Source organism: Equus caballus, chromosome 23 (genome assembly GCF_041296265.1).
Source record: "Equus caballus isolate H_3958 breed thoroughbred chromosome 23, TB-T2T, whole genome shotgun sequence".
NCBI lineage: Eukaryota > Metazoa > Chordata > Mammalia > Perissodactyla > Equidae > Equus > Equus caballus.
In genome coordinates this window covers 31,002,543-31,024,368 of record NC_091706.1, presented here as the reverse complement: position 1 = coordinate 31,024,368, position 21,826 = coordinate 31,002,543, and the positions used below count along the sequence as shown (strand labels likewise).

Genomic DNA, 21,826 nt, shown 5'->3' with positions numbered 1-21,826 from the left:
TCTTTGCCTTGCCTTGCTTCTTTTTAAGAACAAAAGAGTCTGAAAGAAACTTTGACCTTCCACTTGACTGCCTAAAAGAATTTAACATAAAAGGCCTGTCTCCAGGAGAGGCCTTCACCATAGATGACTCTGGGTATCAACAGACTGTGAGGGTCCTTGCTAAGCCCATTCTTATCTACCAAACATTTGCTTTTCTATTTCCATGTGGATTGCCTTCCTCCCCTTTGAAGTCCCAAACCACTATCCCAACATCCTCCTTTATCTTTCCCTAAAGATGATATTTAAGGTGGGTGTTTTGGTCATTCTGGCAAGTTGCTTAGTTTTCCTGGGTTTCTCCTGTGTATACATGTTATGAAGCTTTGTTTGATTTTCTCCTGTTATTCTGTCTCATGTCAATTTAATTTGTAGCTCAGCCAGAAGGACGTAGAGGGTAGAGGAATTCTCTTCCTCCCCTACGTTAGCTTAAATACTCTATAAGGAGAAAAATTTTTCTCATCAACCACTTGGTTTACCTTGTCATACAATCACATAGGAAAGTGCAGGATGAATGCCCGATTCTTTCCTTTTATTTGCCAGTTTTCAAAACAGTGAGTTGGTTACCTACCATCCTCCAAGGTGAAAAGTGAGTTGTTTTTTTTAATTCATGAATTTAAATATGTGGTCATCCCTTGGTATCCACAGGGGGTTGGGCCATGGATGCCAAATTAATACCAAATCCGCAGATGCTTAAGTCCCTTATATAAGATGGTGTAGTGTTTGCATATAACCTACTCGCATCCTCCCGTATACTTTAAATTATCTCTAGATTACTTATAATACCTAAGAAAATGTAAATACTATGCAAATAGTTGTTATACTATATTGTTTAGGGAATAATGACAAGGAAAAAAGTCTGTACATGTTCAGAGGCAACCGTCACAGGCCTTTCCATCCGTGGTTGGTTGAATCCGCGGATGCAGAACCAGTGGATACAGAGGTCCAACTGTATTTGGTATGTTTCCATCCACTAATCCATTACAGTTGGTATTCTTAGTCAGCTCAAATTGTACCATTTTGGTCAGCGGAGCCATTTCAAGTTGTCTCCTGAGTCCTTTTAACACAATTCTAGTCATTTTTTTCATAGCTTCCTTTTGTTTTGATATGAAAAAATGTTCCAGGCTCATTGTATATATTTTTTTCTCCTAGAGAAATGGCTGGTTGCTTTTAGTGAGAAATAGTAGTGAGAGACCACATTTGGAGGCCAAGGGTGCATTTTGATTTTTCGCTCCTGATGATATTCTACTGTATTAAAGTACTGCAATTTGTTGAACTATTCCTCTATTATTGTCTGTTTAGGTGGGTTTCCTGCTCTCGCTTTTGCAAAAAAATCATATTAATGTTGTGGTAAGATAAATAAATCTTTGAAACTAGCTGGCTTATTTCCCTAGGAGTAATTCTCAGAGTGGAATGCTTGGGCTAGTTGTCAGTTACCTTTAAAAACATGACACATTACCTTCTAGAAATGTGGTAACAGTTTACATTCCTACCAACAAGGTATGAGGGTGCCAATTTCCCTGTACCGTTGCCATATACCATTGTGTTTTCTGGTGTTTTTAAAACTTTGCCCTTCTAATAGGTGTAAAATAATACCTAATTATTTTTACTTACATTTCTCTGATTGCTAGTAAGGTTCAACATCTTTACATCTAGGTTTTGTGCATTTTTAAACACAGTTTTTATATTTTAAAGACCTTTTACATTGTAACTCAGTCTATTAACATTTTTGTTTGCTACGTATTCTGAATTTTCCCCAGTTTTTATTTTGTATTATTTATGACCATTTTTCCATTAATAAAAAATATGTATTAAATCTATCAATTTCTTTCTTTTTGGATTCTGGCTTCAGTGTCATGCTTAGGAATTATAAAGGTAACTTTTAAAGACTAAAGTTTTTAAAGTTTGTAATTCTTTTTAAATCTGTTCTTTCTTTTAATTCTCACAGCAACCCTCTTATGTAGGAATTATTATCATTGTCACTTACGCATGAGGGAAATAAGCCTGAGAAAGGAGTTAGAAATTATCTAGAGTCAAAGTTAGTAAAAGAATCTGGACAAACTTGGGCTCTCTGATTGCAAATGCTCTGCTTTCATCTCTAAACACAAATAAGAATTGGAGTAATTTAAGGAAGAGTCAATAAATGTTAATCAAAATCTGAATGTTTTATATTGAATGAATCTCCATTTGGTTGGTTGGCTGTTATTCTTCATTTCATTTGGAATAGTAGAAAAAATGTGTCAAAATATTATTCTGGAATAGATCTATTAAAAGGTGTATTTTCTAGGTAATGATGTAGTCTGTGTACTGATGCAGATCCTTGAATAGTCTTTTAATGATCTGAAACAAGGTAAGTACAGAAATTGAAAATGAATATTTAGAACCATTTTTAGCAATGTGACATCCAAGCATATGGTTCATGGGCTTATTGAGCATGATGTTTTCGAGTGTTGTTGAACTTGCATTGTGAGTCTCATATAGCACAAACTGTGTACTAGTCACACATAGTAGGACCATGTATCCATCAGTAAAAAATGGGAAATTAAAAAACCCCAACTTGATCCTTGGAAAGCAAGGTATCAGCTTAAGAAGCACTGCTCTAGGTAGTAGCTAGTACTTTTTAACCTCAACAGGAACTCTGTAGTGCTTAGAGACTGGCCTTTGCAGCAGTTGAGTCCTGGAAAGGATCTCGAACTCTGACACCCTCTTGTCCTTGCTGTCTCGCAGGTGGTGTGCCTGTACCAGACTCTGGGCAACCCCCTCAGCAAGCTCACCACACTCAACAGCATGCACTCCCACTTCATCCTGTCCGATGACGGGACCGTGGGCAAGTATGGAAATGAGATGAAGCTCAGGAGGAACCTGGAAAAGTACCTCTCTCTGCAGAAAATACATAGCTGTGAGTACTGACAGGTCCTGGCTGGGGGTCTGCTCTGGAGCAAGACGTTCAGTTGTCATCTGTACAGAGTGGAGAGGTCCAAGCAGGACCCTTCCTTAAGTTAATGCATGTGAACTCACAGCTGGAAGAAGGCAGGATATATGGTGGTACGGAATTGTGAGTGACAGTCAGAAGAGAGGAAGAAATCTTTAGGGGACAGCATGGTCAGGGGAGGTTTCATGGAAGAGTGGAGACTTTAGCAGAGCCTCCAAGAGTCCTTAGGGTTGGATGGATGGAGGAAGAGAGGAGGGGAAGTGTTGATGCAGGAATGGGAATGGCTGAAGAGCAGTAAGCACACTAGCCTGAGAAGAGTGGGATATGAGCTTTGATAGACAGGGAAGATGACATTTGAAATGTAGGGAGTGTGGTCCCAGACAGGGAAGGTGTTGAAACCAGACAGAGCTTTTATAGATAGACCTCTGAAGGTACCAGTGTGCGTCCTGCTCACAGTGGTGCTTTGAGATGGCCATTTTGGTAGTATCTGTAGGAGCGAGAGGAGAGGGTCAGGGAGGGCTAGAATCCACCAGTGTCCTTGGGTGGAGAGTTGGGAATCCTTACAAGGAGGTGGAAGGCTGGATGCTGCCTGGAGAAATGGAGACTTTTTCATCCAAGGCAGCAGAAGGTATGCCCCTGCCTTTTTTGATAAGTTTAATCTTCTGCAAAATTCTCCCACCCTTTGGGGCAGAGGGCCAGGGAGGGGGAAGGCCCTCTGGAGGCACAGGTCCTCTTCAGTCTTTGACTTTTGGCTGAGAAATGCTGACCATCCTTTGAGTCTTTGGTCCGGATCCCCTGAGGCAACAGAATGTAGTGAGCTCCAACAGACCAAAGCGCTGCCATCTACTGCCTGTGACCTTGGGCAATGGAGTTAATATCTGTCAAATTGTTTTCTTAATATAAAAGGGAAGGAACTGTCTACATCTACCTTTTGTTGTGAGATTTAGTTGAGATAAAGTATGTTAGATTGTTGGTGTCGCAATCCAATGTACACATCAGGATAGATGCGGAGAGGGCTGATGGCCACTCTGAGTTTATTATAACCAGCATTTCAATATATACATAGCTTACAGCTGTTAAACATACACAGGTGTTCTGGATGAAGTAATTAGTGAATGCCAAGAATTCTTAGTGATTTCTCAAGGAGCCCTCCCTTGGCCTCTGTTTTGATATTATCATGTTATTGCTGTGCTCGTATATTTTATCTCGGAGCATGCAAGGCCTCCTAGGCAACGGCCCCTCCTGCTCCCGATATTGTGTCTCCATCTGTGCCCCCAGGTGACCGATGCCTGTCTTAGGTTGCCTCCCCGTGGAGGTCTTACCCGTCATTGGCTAACCGGCCTTCTCACCTCCAGGTCACAGTTTGTTGGCAAGCTTTTTCCAGTGATTATTAACCCTTCCTGCCTCAGGGGCGGCTACATAGATGTGCCTAGGATAGTGTTGGATATATAGTATATGTTCATTAATTCGTTTGCTAGTTTCCTTTTGTTGCAGGTGAGGGGCTTAAAACAACAGAATTGTATTCTCTCATAGTTCTGGAGGCCAGAAGTCTGAAATTAAGGGGTCAGCAGGGTCGTGCTGTCTCCAGAAGCTGTAGGAGAGAATCTCTTCCTTGCCCCTTCCAGCTTCTGGAGGCTCCAGGGGTTCCTTGCATTGTGGCTGCATCACTCCACTCTCTGCCTCCATCTTCACCTCTTTCTTTGCTTTTTTCCTCCTTTGGTCCAGGAGTCTTCACCTGGTTGGGGTAGGGGACTCGGGAGGGACTCTGGGAATTGTTGTCAGTCAGTTAGAGGTTAGTGTAAATAAAGGTTGGAGGCTCATTTAGGTCAGAAAAGGGAGACAGATCAGGTACGTGGTTCTCTGTGGGGTGGGGAGATGTTGGGGAAGGAGACCCATAGAGGAGAGGAGAGGAGGACAGGTGAGAGATTGGACCTGAAGAAGAGTCCCTGCAGGGAGCCCTCATTAGGGGTCTGAACTATCAGTTACCTGAACTGTCCTGCTGCCTCTGTTGACCTGCGCTTCCCACAGGAATTGCTCAGGGCTTCTGTGCACCACTATAAAGTGTGCCCTAGGAGAGCACAGTCTTTGTCTTTCTTACTTCCTGCTGACTCTCCATTTGTGGATGAGTGAAAACAACCCTGAGCTTGCATGTAGCAGCAGATGACATTTCTACTCTCAAAGATCTTTTTTTTAAAAAAAAACAAAAAAATTAGTAGCATCAGTAAGATCTTTTTTGTAGAAAACAATCATAAATATATTTATTTTTTGTGGAATTAGTTGTTGCTTCAAGAGAGATATACCTAAGAAAAGTTGAATTTTCTCCCTCTCCCACAAAATAAAATTCTTGATTTCTTTTTCTGATGATAAAAGTATTATATACTCTTGTTTTCAGATAAAGCAAAGAGAGCAGGGAAGAGAAGAAGGGGATAGTTTTCCATAATCCCACTATTAAAAACAAACCATTGTTAACTTTTTCAGATATCTGCTTTCAGAAACTTTCTACACACAAACAGAGCAACGTTTTTAAAATGAACACTGGAATCATGTAATATCCATGCTTCTGTTCTCGTCTCCTTCCCCTTCCCCCACTAAACGTGGATATGTTTCCATGTCAATAAGCATAATTTACCACATCTTTAGTGGCTACATAATATTTCACTGTACGGAATATAAGAGATTCTCTTATAAAGTTTTTTCCATGCATTTTGATAATTCTCTGTCTGCCTTATTTCACTTAACGTAATACCCTCAAGCTCCATTCATGTTGTTGCAAATGGGATGATTTTGTCATTTTTTTTTTATTACGGCTGAGTAGTATTGCATTGTATGTATGCACCACATCATCTTTATCCATTCATCAGTAGATGGGCACTTAGGTTGCTTCCACGTCTTCACTGTTGTGAATAGTGCTGCAACGAACATATGGATGCATGAGTCTCTTTGAACTGTTGATTTCAAGTTCTTTGGATAAGAAGCAGTGGAGTAGCTATTTCGTATGGTATTTTTATTTTTAAGTTTTTGAGAAATCACCATACTGTTTTCCATAGTGGCTGTACCAGTTTGCATTTCCATCAGTGGTGTTTGAGGGTTCCCTTTTCTCCACATCCTTTCCAACATTTGTTGGTTTTTTGTCTTGGAAGTTATAGCCATTCTAACAGGTGTAAGGTGATATCTCATTGTAGTTTTGATTTGCGTTTCCCTAATGATTAGTGATGTTGAACATCTTTTCATGTGCCTATTGGCCATCTGTATATCTTCTTCAGAAATATGTCTGTTCGTGTCCTGTGCCCATTTTTTGATCTGGTTGTTTGTTTTTTTGTTGTTGAGTTGTATGAGTTCTTTATATATTTTGGAGATTACCCCTTGTCGGATATATGGTGGGTTGTTCCAGTTAGTGGGTTGTCTTTTCGTTTTGTTCCTGGTTTGCTTTGCTTTGCAGAAGCTCTTTAGCCTGATGTAGTTCCATTTGTTTATTTTTTCTTTTGTTTCCCTTGCCTGAATAGACGTGGTATTTGAAAAGATTCTTCTAAGACCAATATCAAAGAGTGTACTGGCTGTATTTTATTCTAGCAGTTTTATGGTTTCACATCTTACCCTAAAGTTTTTAACTCATTTTGAGTTAATTTTTGTAGATGGTGAAAGATAACAGTCTTCTTTCATTGTTTTGCATGTGGTTGTCCAGTTTTCCCACCATTTATTGAAGACTTTCCTTTCTCCATTGTATGTTCTTGGCTCCTTTGTCGAAGATTAACTGTCCATTGCTGTGTGGTTTTATTTCTGGGCTTTCAATTCTATTCCATTGATCTGTGTGTCTGTTTTTGTACCAGTCCCATGCTGTTTTGATTACTATAGCTTTGTGGTATATTTTGAAGTCTGGGATTGTGAGGCCTCCAGCTTCGTTCTTATTTTTCAAGATTGCTTTAGTTTTTTGGGGTCTTTTCTTGCCCCATATGACTTTCAGGATTCCTTGTTCTATTTCTGTGGAGAATGTCATTGGGATTCTGATTGGGATTGTGTTGAATTTGTACATTGCTTTAGGTAATATGGGCATTTTAACTATGTTTATTCTTCCAATCCATGAGTATGGGATGTCTTCCCCTTTCTTTATGTCATCATCGATTTCTTTCAATAATGTCTTATAGTTTTTATTGTATAGGTCTTTCACCTCCTTAGTTAAATTTATTTCTAGGTATTTTATTCTTTTTGCTGCAATTGTAAATGGGATTGTATTCTTGAGTTCTCTCTCTGTTAGTTCATTATTAGAGTATAGAAATGTAACTGATTTTTGTAAGTTGATTTTGTACCCTGCAACTTTGCTGTGGTTGTTGATTATTTCTAATAGTTTTCTGATGGATTCTTTTTTTTCTTCTGCTTTTTCTCCCCAAATCCCCTCACTACATAGTTGTATATTATTAGTTGTGGCCCTTCTAGTTATGGCATGTGGGAGGCTGCCTCAACATGGCCTAATGAGCAGTGCCATGTCTGCGCCCAGGATTTGAAATGGCAAAATCCCAGGTCGCCAAAGTGGAGCACTCAAACTTAACCACTCGGCCATGGGGCCAACCCCTGATGGATTCTTTAGGGTTTTCTATGTATAGAATCGTGTTGTCTGCAAACAGTGAGAGTTTCACTTCTTCCTTGCCAATTTCTTTTTCTTGCTTAATTGCTCTGGATGAAACCTCCAGTACTATATTGAATAAGAGTGGTGAGAGAGAGGGGACACCCTTGTCTTGTTCACGTTCTCAGAGGGATGGCTTTCAGTTTTTCCCCATTGAGTATGATTTTGGCTGTGGCTTTGTCATATATGGCCTTTATTATGTTAAAGTACTTTCCTTCTATACCCATTTTATTGAGAGTTTTTATCATAAATGGATGTTGGATATTGTCAAATGCTTTCTCTGTATCTATTGAGATAATCATGTGGTTTTTATTCCTCAGTTTGTTGATGTGGTGTATCACGTTCATTGATTTGTGGATGTTGAACCATCCCTGCGTTCCTGTTATAAATCCCTCTTGATCATGGTGTATGGTCCTTTTAATGTATTGCTGTATTCAGTTTGCCAATATTTTGTTGAGGATTTTTTCATCTATGTTCATCTGTGATCTTGGCCTGTAATTTTCCTTTTTTGTGTTGTCCTTGTCTGGCTTTGGGATCAGGGTGATGTTGGCTTCATAGAATGAGTTAGGATGCGCTCTGTCTTCTTCAAGTTTTTGGAATAGTTTGAGAAGGATAGGTATTAAATCTTCTTTGAATGTTTGGTAAAATTCTCCAGAGAAAACGTCTGGTCCTGGATTTTCATTTTTTGGGAGTTTTTTGGTAACTGTTTCAATCTCTTTACTTATGATTGATCTATTCAGATTCTCTATTTCTTATTGATTCAGTTTTGGGAGGTTGTATGAGTCTAAGAATTTGTCCATTTCTTCTAGATTGTCCAATTTGTTGGCATATAGTTTTTCATAGTATTCTCTTAGAACCCTTTATACTTTGTGGTATCTGTTGTAATTTCTCCTCTTTCATTTCTAACTTTATTTATTTGAACCTTCTCTCTTTTTTTCTTGGTGAGTCTGGCTAAGTGTTTGTCAATTTTGTTTATCTTCTCAAAGAACCAGCTCTTAATTTCATTGACACTTTGTACTGTTTTTTTGGTTTCTATTTCATTTATTTCTGCTCTAATTTTTATTATTTCTCTCCTTCTGTTGACTTCAGGCTTTGTTTATTCTTCTTTTTCTAATTCTGTTAGATGTAGTTTAAGTTTGCTTATTTGAGATTTTTCTTTTCTTTTTTTTTTTTTTGAGGAAGATTAGCCCTGAGCTAACTGCCTCCAATCCTCCTCTTTTTGCTGAGGAAGACTGGCCCTGAGCTAACATCCATGCCCATCCTCCTCCACTTTATATGTGGGATGCCTACCACAGCATGGCATGCCAAGTGGTGCCATGTCCACACCCAGGATCCGAACCGGCAAATCCCAGGCTGCCGAAGAGGAACATGTGAACTTAACTGCTGCACCACTGGGCCAGCCCTGAGATTTTTCTTGTTTGTTAAGGTGGGACTGTATTGCTGTGAATTTCCCTCTTAGGACCACTTTTGCTGCATCCCATATGTGTTGGTATGGTGTATTTTCACTTTCATTTGCCTCTAGATATTTTTTGATTTCTCCTTTAATTTCTTCCTTATTGTTTAGTTGCATGCTATTTAGTCTCCACATATTTGTCACTTTCCCAGCTTTTTTCTTGTAGCTGACTTCTAATTTCATAGCATTATGGTCAGAAAAGATGCTTGCTATGATTTCAATCTTCTTAACTTTATTGAGGCTTGCCTTGTTTCCAAACATAAGTTCTGTCTTTGAGAATGTTCCTTGTGTACTTGAGAAGAATGTGTATTCTGCTGATTTTGAATGGAGTGTTCTGTATAAATCTCTTAAGTCCATCTGGTCTAGTTTTTTTGTTTAAGTCCACTATTTCCTTGTTGACTTTCTGTCTGGATGATCTATCCATTGATATAAGTAGGGTGTTGAGGTCCCCTACTATTATTATGGTGCTATTAATTTCTCCTTTAGGGTCTGTTAATAGTTGTTTTATGTATTTTGGTGCTGATTTGTTAGGTACGTATATATTTGTAAGTATAATGTCTTCTTGGTGCAGTGTCCCTTTGATCATTATATACTGCTCTTCTTTGTCTCTCATTGCCTTTTTTATCTTGAGGTCTATTTTGTCTAATATAAGTATGGCAACACCTACTTCCTTTTGCTTGCTTTTAGCTTGGAGTATCATCTTCCATCCCTTCACTCTGAGCCTGTTGTCTTTGGAGCTGAGATGTGGTTCCTGGAGGCAGCATATTGCTGGGTATTGTTTTTTAATCCATCCATCCACCCTCTGCCTTTTGATTGGAGAATTCAATCCGTTTACATTTAGAGTGACTATTGATATACGATGACTTAGTGCTGCCATTTTATCACTTGTTTTCTGATTGTTCTGTATTTCCCTTGTTTCTCGTCCTGTGTATTTCCAACTGCTAGTTCACTTTTGTGATTCTATATGATGGTTTTCTCAGTTTTCTCTTTATTTATCATTTGCATCTCTGTTCTGGTTTTTTGTTTACTGGTAACTGTAAGGTTTGTATAAAAGATCTTGTAGATGAGATAGTCCATTTTCTGATAGCCTCTTATCTCCTTAGTCTAATCAGTTTCCATCCTTTTCTTCTTCCCCATCTAAGTTATTGTTGTCACAACTTATTCCATTTTGTGTTGTGAGTTTGTCATTAAAATGAAGTGATTATAGTTATTTTTCATGCTTTCCTTCCTTTTATCTTTAATGTTATAATTAAGCATTTGCTAACCTGTTCTGATAGAGAGCTTCAATTTTCTGATTTTATCTGTCTGTTTATCTCCTTCCTCAAGGCTTTGGAAACCCTTTCTTTCTTTTTCAAGTATGAGGGCGTTCTTGATGATTTCTTATAGAGGGGTCCTGTGGCAAAGAACTCCCTCAGCTTTTGTTTATCTGGGAAAGTTTTTATTTCTCCATCATATCTAAATGATAGTTTTGCTGGATAGAGTATTCTTGGCTGAAAGTTTTTGTCTTTCAGAATTTTGAATATATCATTCCACTCTCTCCTAGCCTGTAAGGTTTCTGCTGAGAAATCTGCTGAAAGCCTGATAGGGGTTTCTTATTTAGGTTGTCTTCTTCTGCCTTGCGGCTCTTAATATTTTTTCTTTATCATTGACTTTTGCCAGTTTTACAACTATATGCCTTGGAGAAGGTCTTTTTACATTGATGTAATTAAGAGTTATATTAGCTTCATTTACATGTAATTCCAGGCTCCTTACCCAGGTTTGGGAAGTTCTTAGCTATTATTTCTTTGAACAAACTCTCTGCTCCTTTCTCGCTCTCTTCTCCCTCTGAAATACCTTTAACCCTTATGCTGCATTTCCTAATTGAGTCAGATATTTCTCAGAGAATTTCTTCATTTCTTTTTAGTGTTAGCTCTCTTTCTTCCTCCACCTGAAGCATTTCTATATTTCTGTCCTCCAAATTACTAATTCTGTCCTCCATAATATCAGCTCTGTTTTTTAAGGATTCTCGATTTTTTTTAAATCTAATTCATTATGTTCTACATCTCCAACATTTATAATTGGTTTTTTTTGATAGTTTCAGTCTCTTTCATGTAGAATTCCCTCTGCTCATTGATTTTATTCCTGAGTTCATTGAACTGCTTTTATGAGTTTTCTTGTAACTCATTGAGTCTCTTTATGATAACTCTTGAATTGTCTCTCATTTAGATTGTAAATTTCTGTGACTTCAGGATTGATTTCTGGATACTTGTCATTTTCTTTCTGGTCCAGAGTGTTTATATATTTCTTTCTGCTGTTTGATGGGCAGAACTTTTGGTGTTGCATATTGGTAGTATTTGGTCACAGATTCTACCTGCTACCACTAGGGGAGGGGCAGGAGCTGTGTTATCTGAGCCTGCTGTGACCCCTTTCAGTTGTGCCTGTCATTTGGAAGCTGTGCCAGTAGGGCTTTCTGCATCATACTGCGGCTTCATACATTGGCACAGGTGCTCTGGTAGGGATCTCCTGCCCTGGCTGACTGACTGAGCTGATGTGCCAGGTGGGATCGGGGGGAGAAGGTGCCTACTTTCCCACCTGTGCTCCCACTCTGCATTCACTGGCTGCCTGCTTGGGCTCCTCGGCTTGGTGAGGGTGCTCCCGTGATTGCTTAGCCACCTTGGTGTGGAGTGTTCCTGTGGACTGGGAGGCAACTCCAAGAGTGAAAGTGTTCCCGTGGAAGGCTGCCTTTTCCCCCTTCTCCTCTCAGAGTTGCATGCCACTCACTGCATGAGGTTCTGCACCCTAGATCGCTGCCACTGGGGAAGGAGAGGAGATCCACTTACCTCCTGTCACTGCCTCCTGGGGGGTCCAGCACTCCCTCCCTTCAGACATCTGGCTGCGTGGATATCTCACACATCTTTTGTGTTGTTTGGATGTCCTCTTTTGGTCTATGAATGTTCTTTTTGTTGTATCTTAGTGGAGGAGAGCCTAGGGGAACAGCTCACTCTACCATGATGCTGATGTCACTCAACATCTTTTTTAAAAAAATGACTCTATGGTCTTTTCCTTTTTGCTTGTCTTCCTTACTTTAATAAAATGTTATATTGTCCTGATAAGAAATTCAAACAATGAAAAATGGAATAAATTGAAATGTAAAAGTCTTTGAGGGTTACCTACCCTATCTTGTTCTTAGAAATAACCAACATTAAAAGTTGATTGAACTGGTGAAAGGTTGATCATTTTTGGATATGAGTGATGGATACACTGGGAGCCATTATATCATTGTTTTCTTTTAGAAATGTTTGAAATTTTTCGCAATGAAAGGTTAAAATTTCTTGAAGACTACTTATTTTTTTAATTGCTGAAAGCCTTTAGCTACCTTTATAACTGGAAAAAGCTTGAAGATGCTCTCCCCATATTTATGCTACTTTTATTTAAAGTCCAAACTTCTGGCTTGGTCTTGAACTAAGCAAATCTGAGTCAAAGAAGAGAAAGGGGCTAGTGCAGTAATGAATCTATGTGGTAATTGAACAACGTGCATCTGGAAAGCAAAATGGCTGATTGGTTAAGAAGGGTTCCTTTGTAACAGTTTGATATTGTTTGTCATCTGAAATAGGCTCAAGACAAGGTGTACCTGTGGTTGGGCTGGTGGTAGAAGGTGGCCCCAATGTCATCCTTGCGGTGTGGGAGACTGTGAAAGACAAAGATCCCGTGGTGGTGTGTGAAGGCACAGGCAGAGCTGCTGACCTCCTGGCCTTCACCCACAAACACTTAGCAGATGAAGGGTGAGTTGTTGACTCTTCATTTCTGAAATTACAGTTACTATTTATTCTTCCATTTTAGTTCTTTAAGCTCTGCTTTCATATGGGTGGATATCCTAGGAGCACAGAGGTTGAGACTGGAATTCATTTTCCAGTGATTTTTGTATTTATTAATCAACACCAAAATTCCCTCCAATGATTTAAGTTGCTATATCTTCAGCTGAAGAATGGCCTGCCTCTAACAGGAATGCTTGAGCCTTGCTTGAGCATCAGGAAAAAGTATCCAGGCAGAGGGAAGGAGAAGATGCTCCTACATTTGGCCATGATAGCTGAAAGAACTCTGCAGTGAGTGAGGAGACCAGTGTTGACCCCAGTTCACCTTCATATTCATTTGCCATTAGTAAAAAGAGCAGGAACTGGGGAAGTTGATAGGCTGACATTTATGTAGCATATGTTATGCTCATTTGAGGTTTTAATTCTTTCCCCTTTTCAAATAAGATAGTAGTTTTTCTCTAGCCATCCCTATATCTAGTGTGATTCTTCCAGTTTCAAAAGCATGATATTTATACCGTGTAAGTAAATACAAACGAAGATATTGACCCCACTAATTTGCTTAATAAACGTTCACTGTTTATGTTATAAGTGCTCTCTGACAACTCTTTCCTTACAACTTCTCTCCCCCTCAGCCCTTGGCCCTCTACTTCCACCCTTTACCCCCTTCTTCTTCCTTTCACACCTCTTTATTTCCTAAAGTCACCCTAGATGAGTGGTTCTTAAACCCTTGGGGTTTCAGACCCTTTTGAGAATATGATTCCCACAATTTCTGTGGATTCACAGTCTCCTGGAAATCTGTTGGCTGCAGAACCCTGCCCCAGAGTTCTTTCTTTCCAGGATCATGGCAGATCATTCCATTCTCATTTTCAAATTCAGCTTTCTCCTGGTGCCACTGCTTCCCTTTGCTTCCTGCTCATTTGTTCTCTTGGCAGAACTGTCCATAGAAATCTTCCCAGTCTGACAGAACAGATGAGCATTCTTGTCCTGATGCTCTGGCTTGTTCCCTTCTCTGCATTGTGTCAAGTCACCGCCATTTATCTCTCTCCCAGGACCCTACGTCCTCAGGTGAAGGAGGAGATCATCTGCATGATTCAGAACACTTTCAACTTTAGTCTTAAACAGTCCAAACACCTTTTCCAAATTCTAATGGAGTGTATGGTGCACAGAGATTCTGTAAGTATGATGAGTTGATGAGTTGATGACTCAACTGACTTATATATAATGCTAATATTCAACAATTGTAATGTTTATTTTCACAATTTTAAAAAATATGTAATTTTTATTTTTTAACTTGATTGTATATAACTCTGCAGAACTTGACCCTTAGTTGAGAACATACTTACCCTCATGCTTCAAATTCTGGACTGTACCTGGGAAAAAATATTTAGATAGTATAGCAATATTACAGAAAAGTGATCAAATTTAGTGAAAATTGCACATAAATATTTTCAGAGGGTACAGGAAGAGCTCCATGTCTTAAATGAACTCAAGTCTGCTGGGTTAGATAAAGGCATCCTGAGTAAATCCTGCAAGAGACCACTGGGGATGCACTGGACCATGGGGAATGTGAGAATATACTTTAAGACAGAAAACTCCACAAGCTGTGAGCTATGAACATAATGTGGATACAGGAAAAGATTTTTCGTGTTTTAGGGTACTTTGATCAAAATTTTTATCAATGACTTGGATGACATGAAGCTGACGATTACAGTAAATATGCAGATATGACATGATTCACAGTGATCTTTCCACAATTGAAGGCTGGGCCAAATCATACAAGATTTTGGCAATGTTTACACACCTGGCTTCAAAAAAACCAGTTGAACAAGTGCAAGCCAGACAAAACATGGCTAAACATACGTGAAAAACCTTTTGGGATTTTAGTTGACCTCGTAATAACCATGTCTACAATTAGCAGTGTGCTTTCAAATATATTTTTTCACTTGAAATAGCCCCATGAGTGAGTTCAATATGACAGTGATTGTTTATTTCAGTGTCAAAGATGCTGAAGCTGAAGCCTAGAGAATTTAAATGATTTGACCAGAGTCATGTAGTTACAAAATGGTAGAACTAAAACTTCAGCTCAGTGCTGAAATCTTGTACATGCTCTACTGCATTTTATATTTCCCACAATAATCAGTAAGTTAAGAAAGGGACATATTAAAGAGATCGCCCTTATATTTGCCTCTTCCTATCATCAAGGAGAGTAACTAATGAGGGCTGTAATGATCAAGAGAGGACTAGAGAAGGCAGCTAACGGTTTGCACATTACAGGAGTTAGGTTCTCTGCTCCTGTACAATTGAATGTTGATTTTATTCACGGACCTAGAGGGTCTATTAGGTGGGGGCAACCAATGTGTAAATTGTATAAGCATAGTTTTTCTATCTTCATGGGACTTTCGAGATTGTTTAATGAGTTCCTCTCATTTTGTGGATGAGGAACCTGAGATTCAGTGGTCTTATAATATTTACCCAAGGCAATATGGGGGGCATTTTGGGGCCTTAAACTTGCTAGTCTTAACTTTTTTTGTTGTCTATTATGTAAAATATATTTTCATTTGGAAAGACTGAGATACATTCATTAACAGCAGATGACCTTTTATAATCATAAATGAAGTCCTTATTTGTCTTAAAAAAAAAATCAGTTGTCTGCCAGGGTGCACTGGACCCCTTGACATTGTAATACTTTGTCTATGCTGTCCATTGTACTAGCTCATTGAATATGGTGTACTTACCTCACTTATTTTATGACAAATTCTTCAAGATTCATTTCTCATTAAAAACCAGAAGTCTTAGCTTCTAAGGCTAAGTGAACAGAAGGATCTCACTTGGTATCCCTTCAAAATGAGGAAGGCTTTTCTTTCCATTAGGAATTGACACTGAGTTTCTTTTCATTATAGCATGTGTAATATAAATGTAGTAATGTTCCTCTAGGATGCATGGAAGTTTTTAGTTGTTTTTTTTTTCCTGAGGGCTCACAATTCTCCATTACCCTATTTAAAAAGTTTTCTCTTCTATAAGTAAAACCAAAAAAAACCCAAAATTAATTCTGTTTGTTTTTTAACATTAATGAAGAATATTTTGCTCAATTCGTTAGCTCTAGAGTAAATTTTGTGGATACTTTTGAAAGCATTTATTTGCTAATCCCCAAAATGTATGACTTTCTGTTTTTCAACTGTTATAGATTACCATATTTGATCCTGATTCTGAGGAGTCGCAAGACCTTGATTTAGCAATCCTAACAGCTCTACTAAAGGGTGAGCGTCTAGATAGAGTTACAACTATTCCTTACTTCCTTTTTCACATTCCACAGCACTTGGCATTTTTTATGTTGATATTTTAAATAGAATATATGATTGTTCCTTTCTTTTATGCTAGGCACAAATTTATCAGCATCAGAACAATTAAATCTGGCAATGGCTTGGGACAGAGTGGACATTGCCAAGAAACATATCCTAATTTATGGACAACATTGGAAGGTATAGTGAAAAAGAAGTTATTTGGAAAAATATTTGGTGTATTGGTTTGTTAGGGAGGGACCAAAGAGAAAATTGGAGGAGAAAGAGATTGGTTTGCCGGGAGTGTGGGGCGGCATCTGTGTAGCTGGGTGTCTGGGGATAGCGAAGATGTTTCTCTCATCTACTTTGCCTCACTGAAAACAGTTTTTTTCTGACTCTGCAGCCTAGTTGAAGCTGACAAAGAAAGTTGGAGGAGGACAGAATGGAAGAATTTTTTATTTACTTTTTGAATGGGCAGATGTTTTATATTGTTACTTAAAACAAAGTTTATCTTATTCTTTGCATTAGAATGTAATACATACTCACAATAGAAATAAGTGAAAGCAGAGAAAAGCAGAAAGAAGAAAGATTACTCATAGCGCTAATGATAATCACTATTAACATTTCACTTTTAAAAATTGCCCTTGTAACCATACCACAGGTGTATTATTTTTGAGTCGAGCTAATACATGCACATTGTTTAAAACATCAAATAGTACTAAAACAGTATTTCCCTGCCCTGCTAGTCACAAGAGCAGAGCCAGGCACTTTTGAAATTTTCTGACTTTTCTGACATTTATGCATCTCCATATTTCTAAATAATAAGTCATATTGCTGTTTTCTGATTCATCAATTTTAGAAACCTCTCAACATTCTGTCTGTGGTCCTGCAATCTGCATTGGTTGCCTGCTATTCCTGATGCTGGCCTGTCATCCTCCATCATCCTGGGGGTTCTCTCTTGTGTTAGAGTGTCTGTTTTCTGTATCCATGTCTTTCTTTTTCTTGGTTTACTCCTTTATTTTGATGGCATGCATCCTTCAGTAACTTTCTTAGAAAGAGAATATGAGAGACAAAAATTTTGAAAATTTACATGTTTGGAGATATTTTAATACAAGATTGGAACTAATTTTCCTTGAGAATTTTGAATGACTAGCTTCCAACACTCAGGGTTGCTTTGAGAAGTAAACATCTTTCTGTTTTCCGGTACTTTGTGACTATTTTTTCCCTCTCTGGAAGTTTCAAAAATCTCTTTTTCTGGTCTTCTGACTTTTCACAATAATGTGTGTTGTTGTGAGTCTTTATATGCATTACCCTGGGCACCTGCTTTCAACTTGGCAACCATATATTTCCATTCTGGGGAATTTCCTCCCCTGTTTTCTTTGTTCTTTTTCTGGAATTCCTATTATTTAAATCTTGGACCTATGGACTGCTTCTCTAATATTATCTTTTCCCTCTTATCTTCCATATCTTTTCTTTGGTAGATTTCCCCAACTTTAACTTTCATGCCTTGTATGTAGCTTTGTGCTTCTGATAGCATCCTATGTACTAATTTCTAAGAGCAAATTTGTTCTTTGTCCTTTTTTTTTTAAAAAAAAATAATAGCATCCTGAATACAGTGTCTTCTTTTATTTCTCTGAGGATGTTAATGATAATTCTTTTGAAGTTTTCTTCTTTCTGTTTTGTCTGATTCCTCCCAGCTGGTGTTTTTGGTCTAGTTGTTCTGGACTTTTTGTTTAAGAGAGGAGGATAGAAAGCTCCTTAGCAATTCTGAGCCTGGAGGTTGGGCCTTCACATTGGGGTGATCTGGCTGCCATTTGTTGGAGGACCTGAGATGTTGGCATATTCATGTCTTTTCTCTTGTGTTAGTCACGTTACCATATCAGAATCCTCCAGCTCCCTGCCTGAAAGGTAAAAGCCTTGCCGCTGGTGTTGCGGAAGTGAAATGGGGGAAGATGACTGGGAAGCTCCCAAGCTTAGGAATTCAGCACGTGTGCATCCATTTTATCCCGGTGCTGCCAGAATTCTGTGGCATAGATTCGTTTGGTTCTTGACTTTTTCCAGTTTCACTATTGGCTTTCTGGGGACTGCTAAGTCAATCACCGCTTGACCATATGCTTTCCAACTTCCAAAATGTTGCGCCCTTGACCTCCTTGTTCTTGTGACTTCACTTCTTAAAAAAGAAAAAAATCCCTTTGCGATAATTTTAGTGAAGTTTTAGGTAGGAGTAAAAGTAGATGAGTGTGTTTAATTTGCCATTTATCTTCATAAACCAGGTAAAGCCTAAATGAAAACATACCAGGTTACCCAAAAAAAAAGAAACCTTGGAATTTTATTAGAATTGCATTAAACCAGTACATTAATTTGGGAAGCATTGAGATATTTACAATAGTCAGTCCTCTCATCCAAGAACAGATTTTTTTCAAGATGTTTTTTATGCCTTCAAGTTCACTTTTTGTTATTTCTGCACTCAGGTCCTGAACATTGCTTAGTAAGATTGTACTATATAGTTATTGTGTCTGTATAATTTTGAGTTCAAATACATTGTAATTCTTTAGTTCTTTCTGTTTTCTTAAAAGTTTCTCTGTCTCTTATTTGTGTCTGCCCTCTGAAGCCTGGCTCCCTGGAACAAGCAATGTTAGATGCTTTAGTGATGGATCGGGTAGATTTTGTGAAGCTCTTAATAGAATATGGAGTGAACCTCCATCGCTTTCTTACCATCCCCCGACTGGAAGAGCTCTATAATACAGTGAGTACTGGAACATTTCATCAATCACCTCCCTTAAGATTTATTTATTAATTAGCTTAAGATTTAGCTTAAGCTAAATGTTGAATGTTCAAGTCTCCTTGAATGTTCATGTACAAAGAGCTTGTAGAGAGACCGACTTTTTAACCAAAGGAGAAACATTCTTACCAAATCCATTTTAGCCTTTGGTCATTTCTGTGTTTGCCATTTTAGTTAATTAGTCAGAATAGAAATATAAACTCATTTAAGAAAATATGATAGTAAGACCATCATTAAAGCCAAAGATGTGGTGCTCGCTTCGGCAGCACGTATACTAAAATTGGAAGGATACAGAGAAGATTAGCATGGCCCCTGCGCAAGGATGACACGCAAATTCGTGAAGAGTTCCATATTTTTATGGTACTGGTACAAAAACAGGTGCACAGATCAATGGAACAGAATTGAAATCCCAGAAATAAAACCACACATCTATGGACAGCTTATCTTTGACAAAGGAGCTGAGGGCATACAATGGAGAAGAGAAAGTCTTTTCAACAAATGGTGCTGGGAAAACTGGAAAGCCACATGTAAAAGAATGAAAATTGACCATTCTTTTTCACCATTCACCAAAATAAACTCAAAATGGATCAAAGACCTAAAGGTGAGACCTGAAACCATAAGGCTTCTGGAAGAAAACGTAGGCAGTACACTCTTTGACATCAGTATTAAAAGGATCTTTTCGGACACCATGCCTTCTCAGAGAAGGGAAACAAAAGAAAGAATAAACAAATGGGACTTCATCAGACTAAAGAGCTTCTTCAAGGCAAATGAAAACAGGATTGAAACAAAAAAACAACCCACTAACTGGGAAAAAATATTTGCAAGTCATATATCTGACAAAGGCTTAATATCCATAATATATAAAGGACTCTCGCAACTCAACAACAAAACATCAAACAACCCAATCAAAAAATGGGCTGCAGACATGAACAGACATTTCTCCAAAGAAGATATACTGATGGCCAATAGGCACATGAAAAGATGTTCATCATTGCTGATCATCAGGGAAATGCAAATCAAAACTACACTAAGATATCACCTTACACCCACTAGAATGACAAAAATATCTAAAACTAATAGCAACAAATGTTGGAGAGGTTGTGGAGAAAAAGGAACCCTCATACACTGCTGGTGGAATGCAAACTGGTGCAGCCACTATGGAAAACAGTGTGGAGATTCCTCAAAAAATTAAAAATAGAACTACCGTACGATCCAGCCATCCCACTACTGGGTATTTATCTGAAGAGCTTGAAGTCAGCAATCCCAAAAGTCCTGTGCACCCCAGTGTTTATTGCAGCACTCTTTACAATAGCCAAGACGTGGAAGCAACCTAAGTGTCCAGCAACAGATGAATGGATAAAGAAGATGTGGTACATGTATACAATGGAATACGACTCAGCTGCAAAACAGAACAAAATCCTTCCATTTGCAATAACATGGATGGACCTTGAGAGAATTATGTTAAGTAAAATAAGCCAGCGAGAGAAGGATAATCTGTGTATGACTCCACTCATATGAGGAATTTAAAATTATGGACTAAGAACAGTTTAGTGGATACCAGGGGAAAGGTGGGGTGGGGGGTGGGCACAAAGGGTGAAGTGGTGCACCTACAACATGACTGACAAACATTAACGTACAACTGAAATTTCACAAGATTGTAACCTATCAATAACTCAATGAAAAAAAAAAAAGCCAAAGATGTGGATAAGAACAAATTGCTTTTATTGAAGCATTAGGAACATCTCAACCTAAGGCCATCATTAACATTCTATTCCTGCTGTTTTCCTATGCAAACCTTTTATGGAAACTAGACTGGCTTACTCATTGTGAAAACACCAATTGCTGAAGCCATGCAACCTTCTTGAAATGTCCTTCCTTGCCCTTTGAATCTTACCCTTTTTTCAAAGCCTTGTTCAAGTTCTGTCTCCTTAATTACTGCAGTTCACAGTCATCTGTCCCTGTAGTACAAATTATTCACAAGTCTTTTTGAGCACACACATCTTCATATTGTTGGTTATTTTTTAGTGTAAGTGCCCACTCTCTTCTATTAGATTGTAAAGCTCTGTGAAGAAAGCACTTAGAATCTTCATTGAATCTTCAAAAGCTTAATTGGAAACACATAGTAAGTGTTCAATAAATATTTTTTGATAGAATGTAATTGTGTGATGGGATTTGTAATTGTGTAATTTATATATGATAAAGGTTAGTTATAAATTACTTAAAATTTATTTCTGATTCTTAAAAAATAAGTTAAGTTCTTACTGCCTACATATATATATCTTGCTTTGAAAAATATTTCAGTCTAATGACAGCGTCTCTTGGGAAATACTGTCCTTAGAATTAATTTGGCTTTAGCTTCATTACTAAAGACCTTGAAAATTTTCAGTACTCTGAGTTGTTTATGTATTCTGAAATAAAGTTGTTTTTTGTTTCTCCTAGCACACGGTAATTAAAAGGAATAATTCTTTCTTTTGTTCTTTGTTACAGAAACAAGGACCTACTAATATGCTCTTGCATCATCTTGTTCAAGATGTAAAGCAGGTAAACTAATTATGAAGGTGTGCAAATTTCTTTGTGTATTGCCTCAGCTTTGGGATGGAGATGTTGCCAGATTTTGCTTCATAAAATGTAGATATGGATTTTCTAGTGAATTATCTACCCTCTTTACTCGTGACTGAACAATTTTATCACCAAACCACACATTTTTTCCTATAATTTACTTTATATTTGTAAAGATGTGATCCACCAAGTAAGTAGCATTAGCTAGTAATTTTTTTCTAATGAAAACATGAATTCCATCAGAACTTCCATCAGAACTTCAGCTCAACATGATGCAACCATACTGCCAATGATGATAATAATACCTGCTGAAAATAAAGAAACTTCCTGGTTCTGTTGTCTTTATCGCAGGACTAATAAGTGATTTCCATTGTTCTCAA

General features: G+C 38.1%; 1 protein-coding gene and 1 non-coding gene across 5 annotated transcripts in view; both read left to right on the top strand.

The window, feature by feature from the left end:
* TRPM6 (transient receptor potential cation channel subfamily M member 6) overlaps nt 1–21,826 on the top strand; it is a 165,585-nt gene that overhangs the window by 68,218 nt on the left and 75,541 nt on the right. For all 4 annotated transcript variants that reach the window (XM_014735413.3, XM_023627203.2, XM_005604949.4 and 1 more), the window contains exons 7-13: nt 2,761–2,932; nt 12,629–12,797; nt 13,877–14,000; nt 16,012–16,084; nt 16,206–16,306; nt 18,717–18,851; nt 21,375–21,428. In XM_014735413.3, coding sequence (XP_014590899.3) covers nt 2,761–2,932; nt 12,629–12,797; nt 13,877–14,000; nt 16,012–16,084; nt 16,206–16,306; nt 18,717–18,851; nt 21,375–21,428 — 828 coding nt within the window. The remainder of the gene's footprint in view (nt 1–2,760; nt 2,933–12,628; nt 12,798–13,876; nt 14,001–16,011; nt 16,085–16,205; nt 16,307–18,716; nt 18,852–21,374; nt 21,429–21,826) is intronic.
* LOC111770259 (U6 spliceosomal RNA) lies at nt 19,138–19,244 on the top strand. The gene has a single exon (XR_002803418.2). It is a non-coding gene; the product is annotated as a U6 spliceosomal RNA (small nuclear RNA).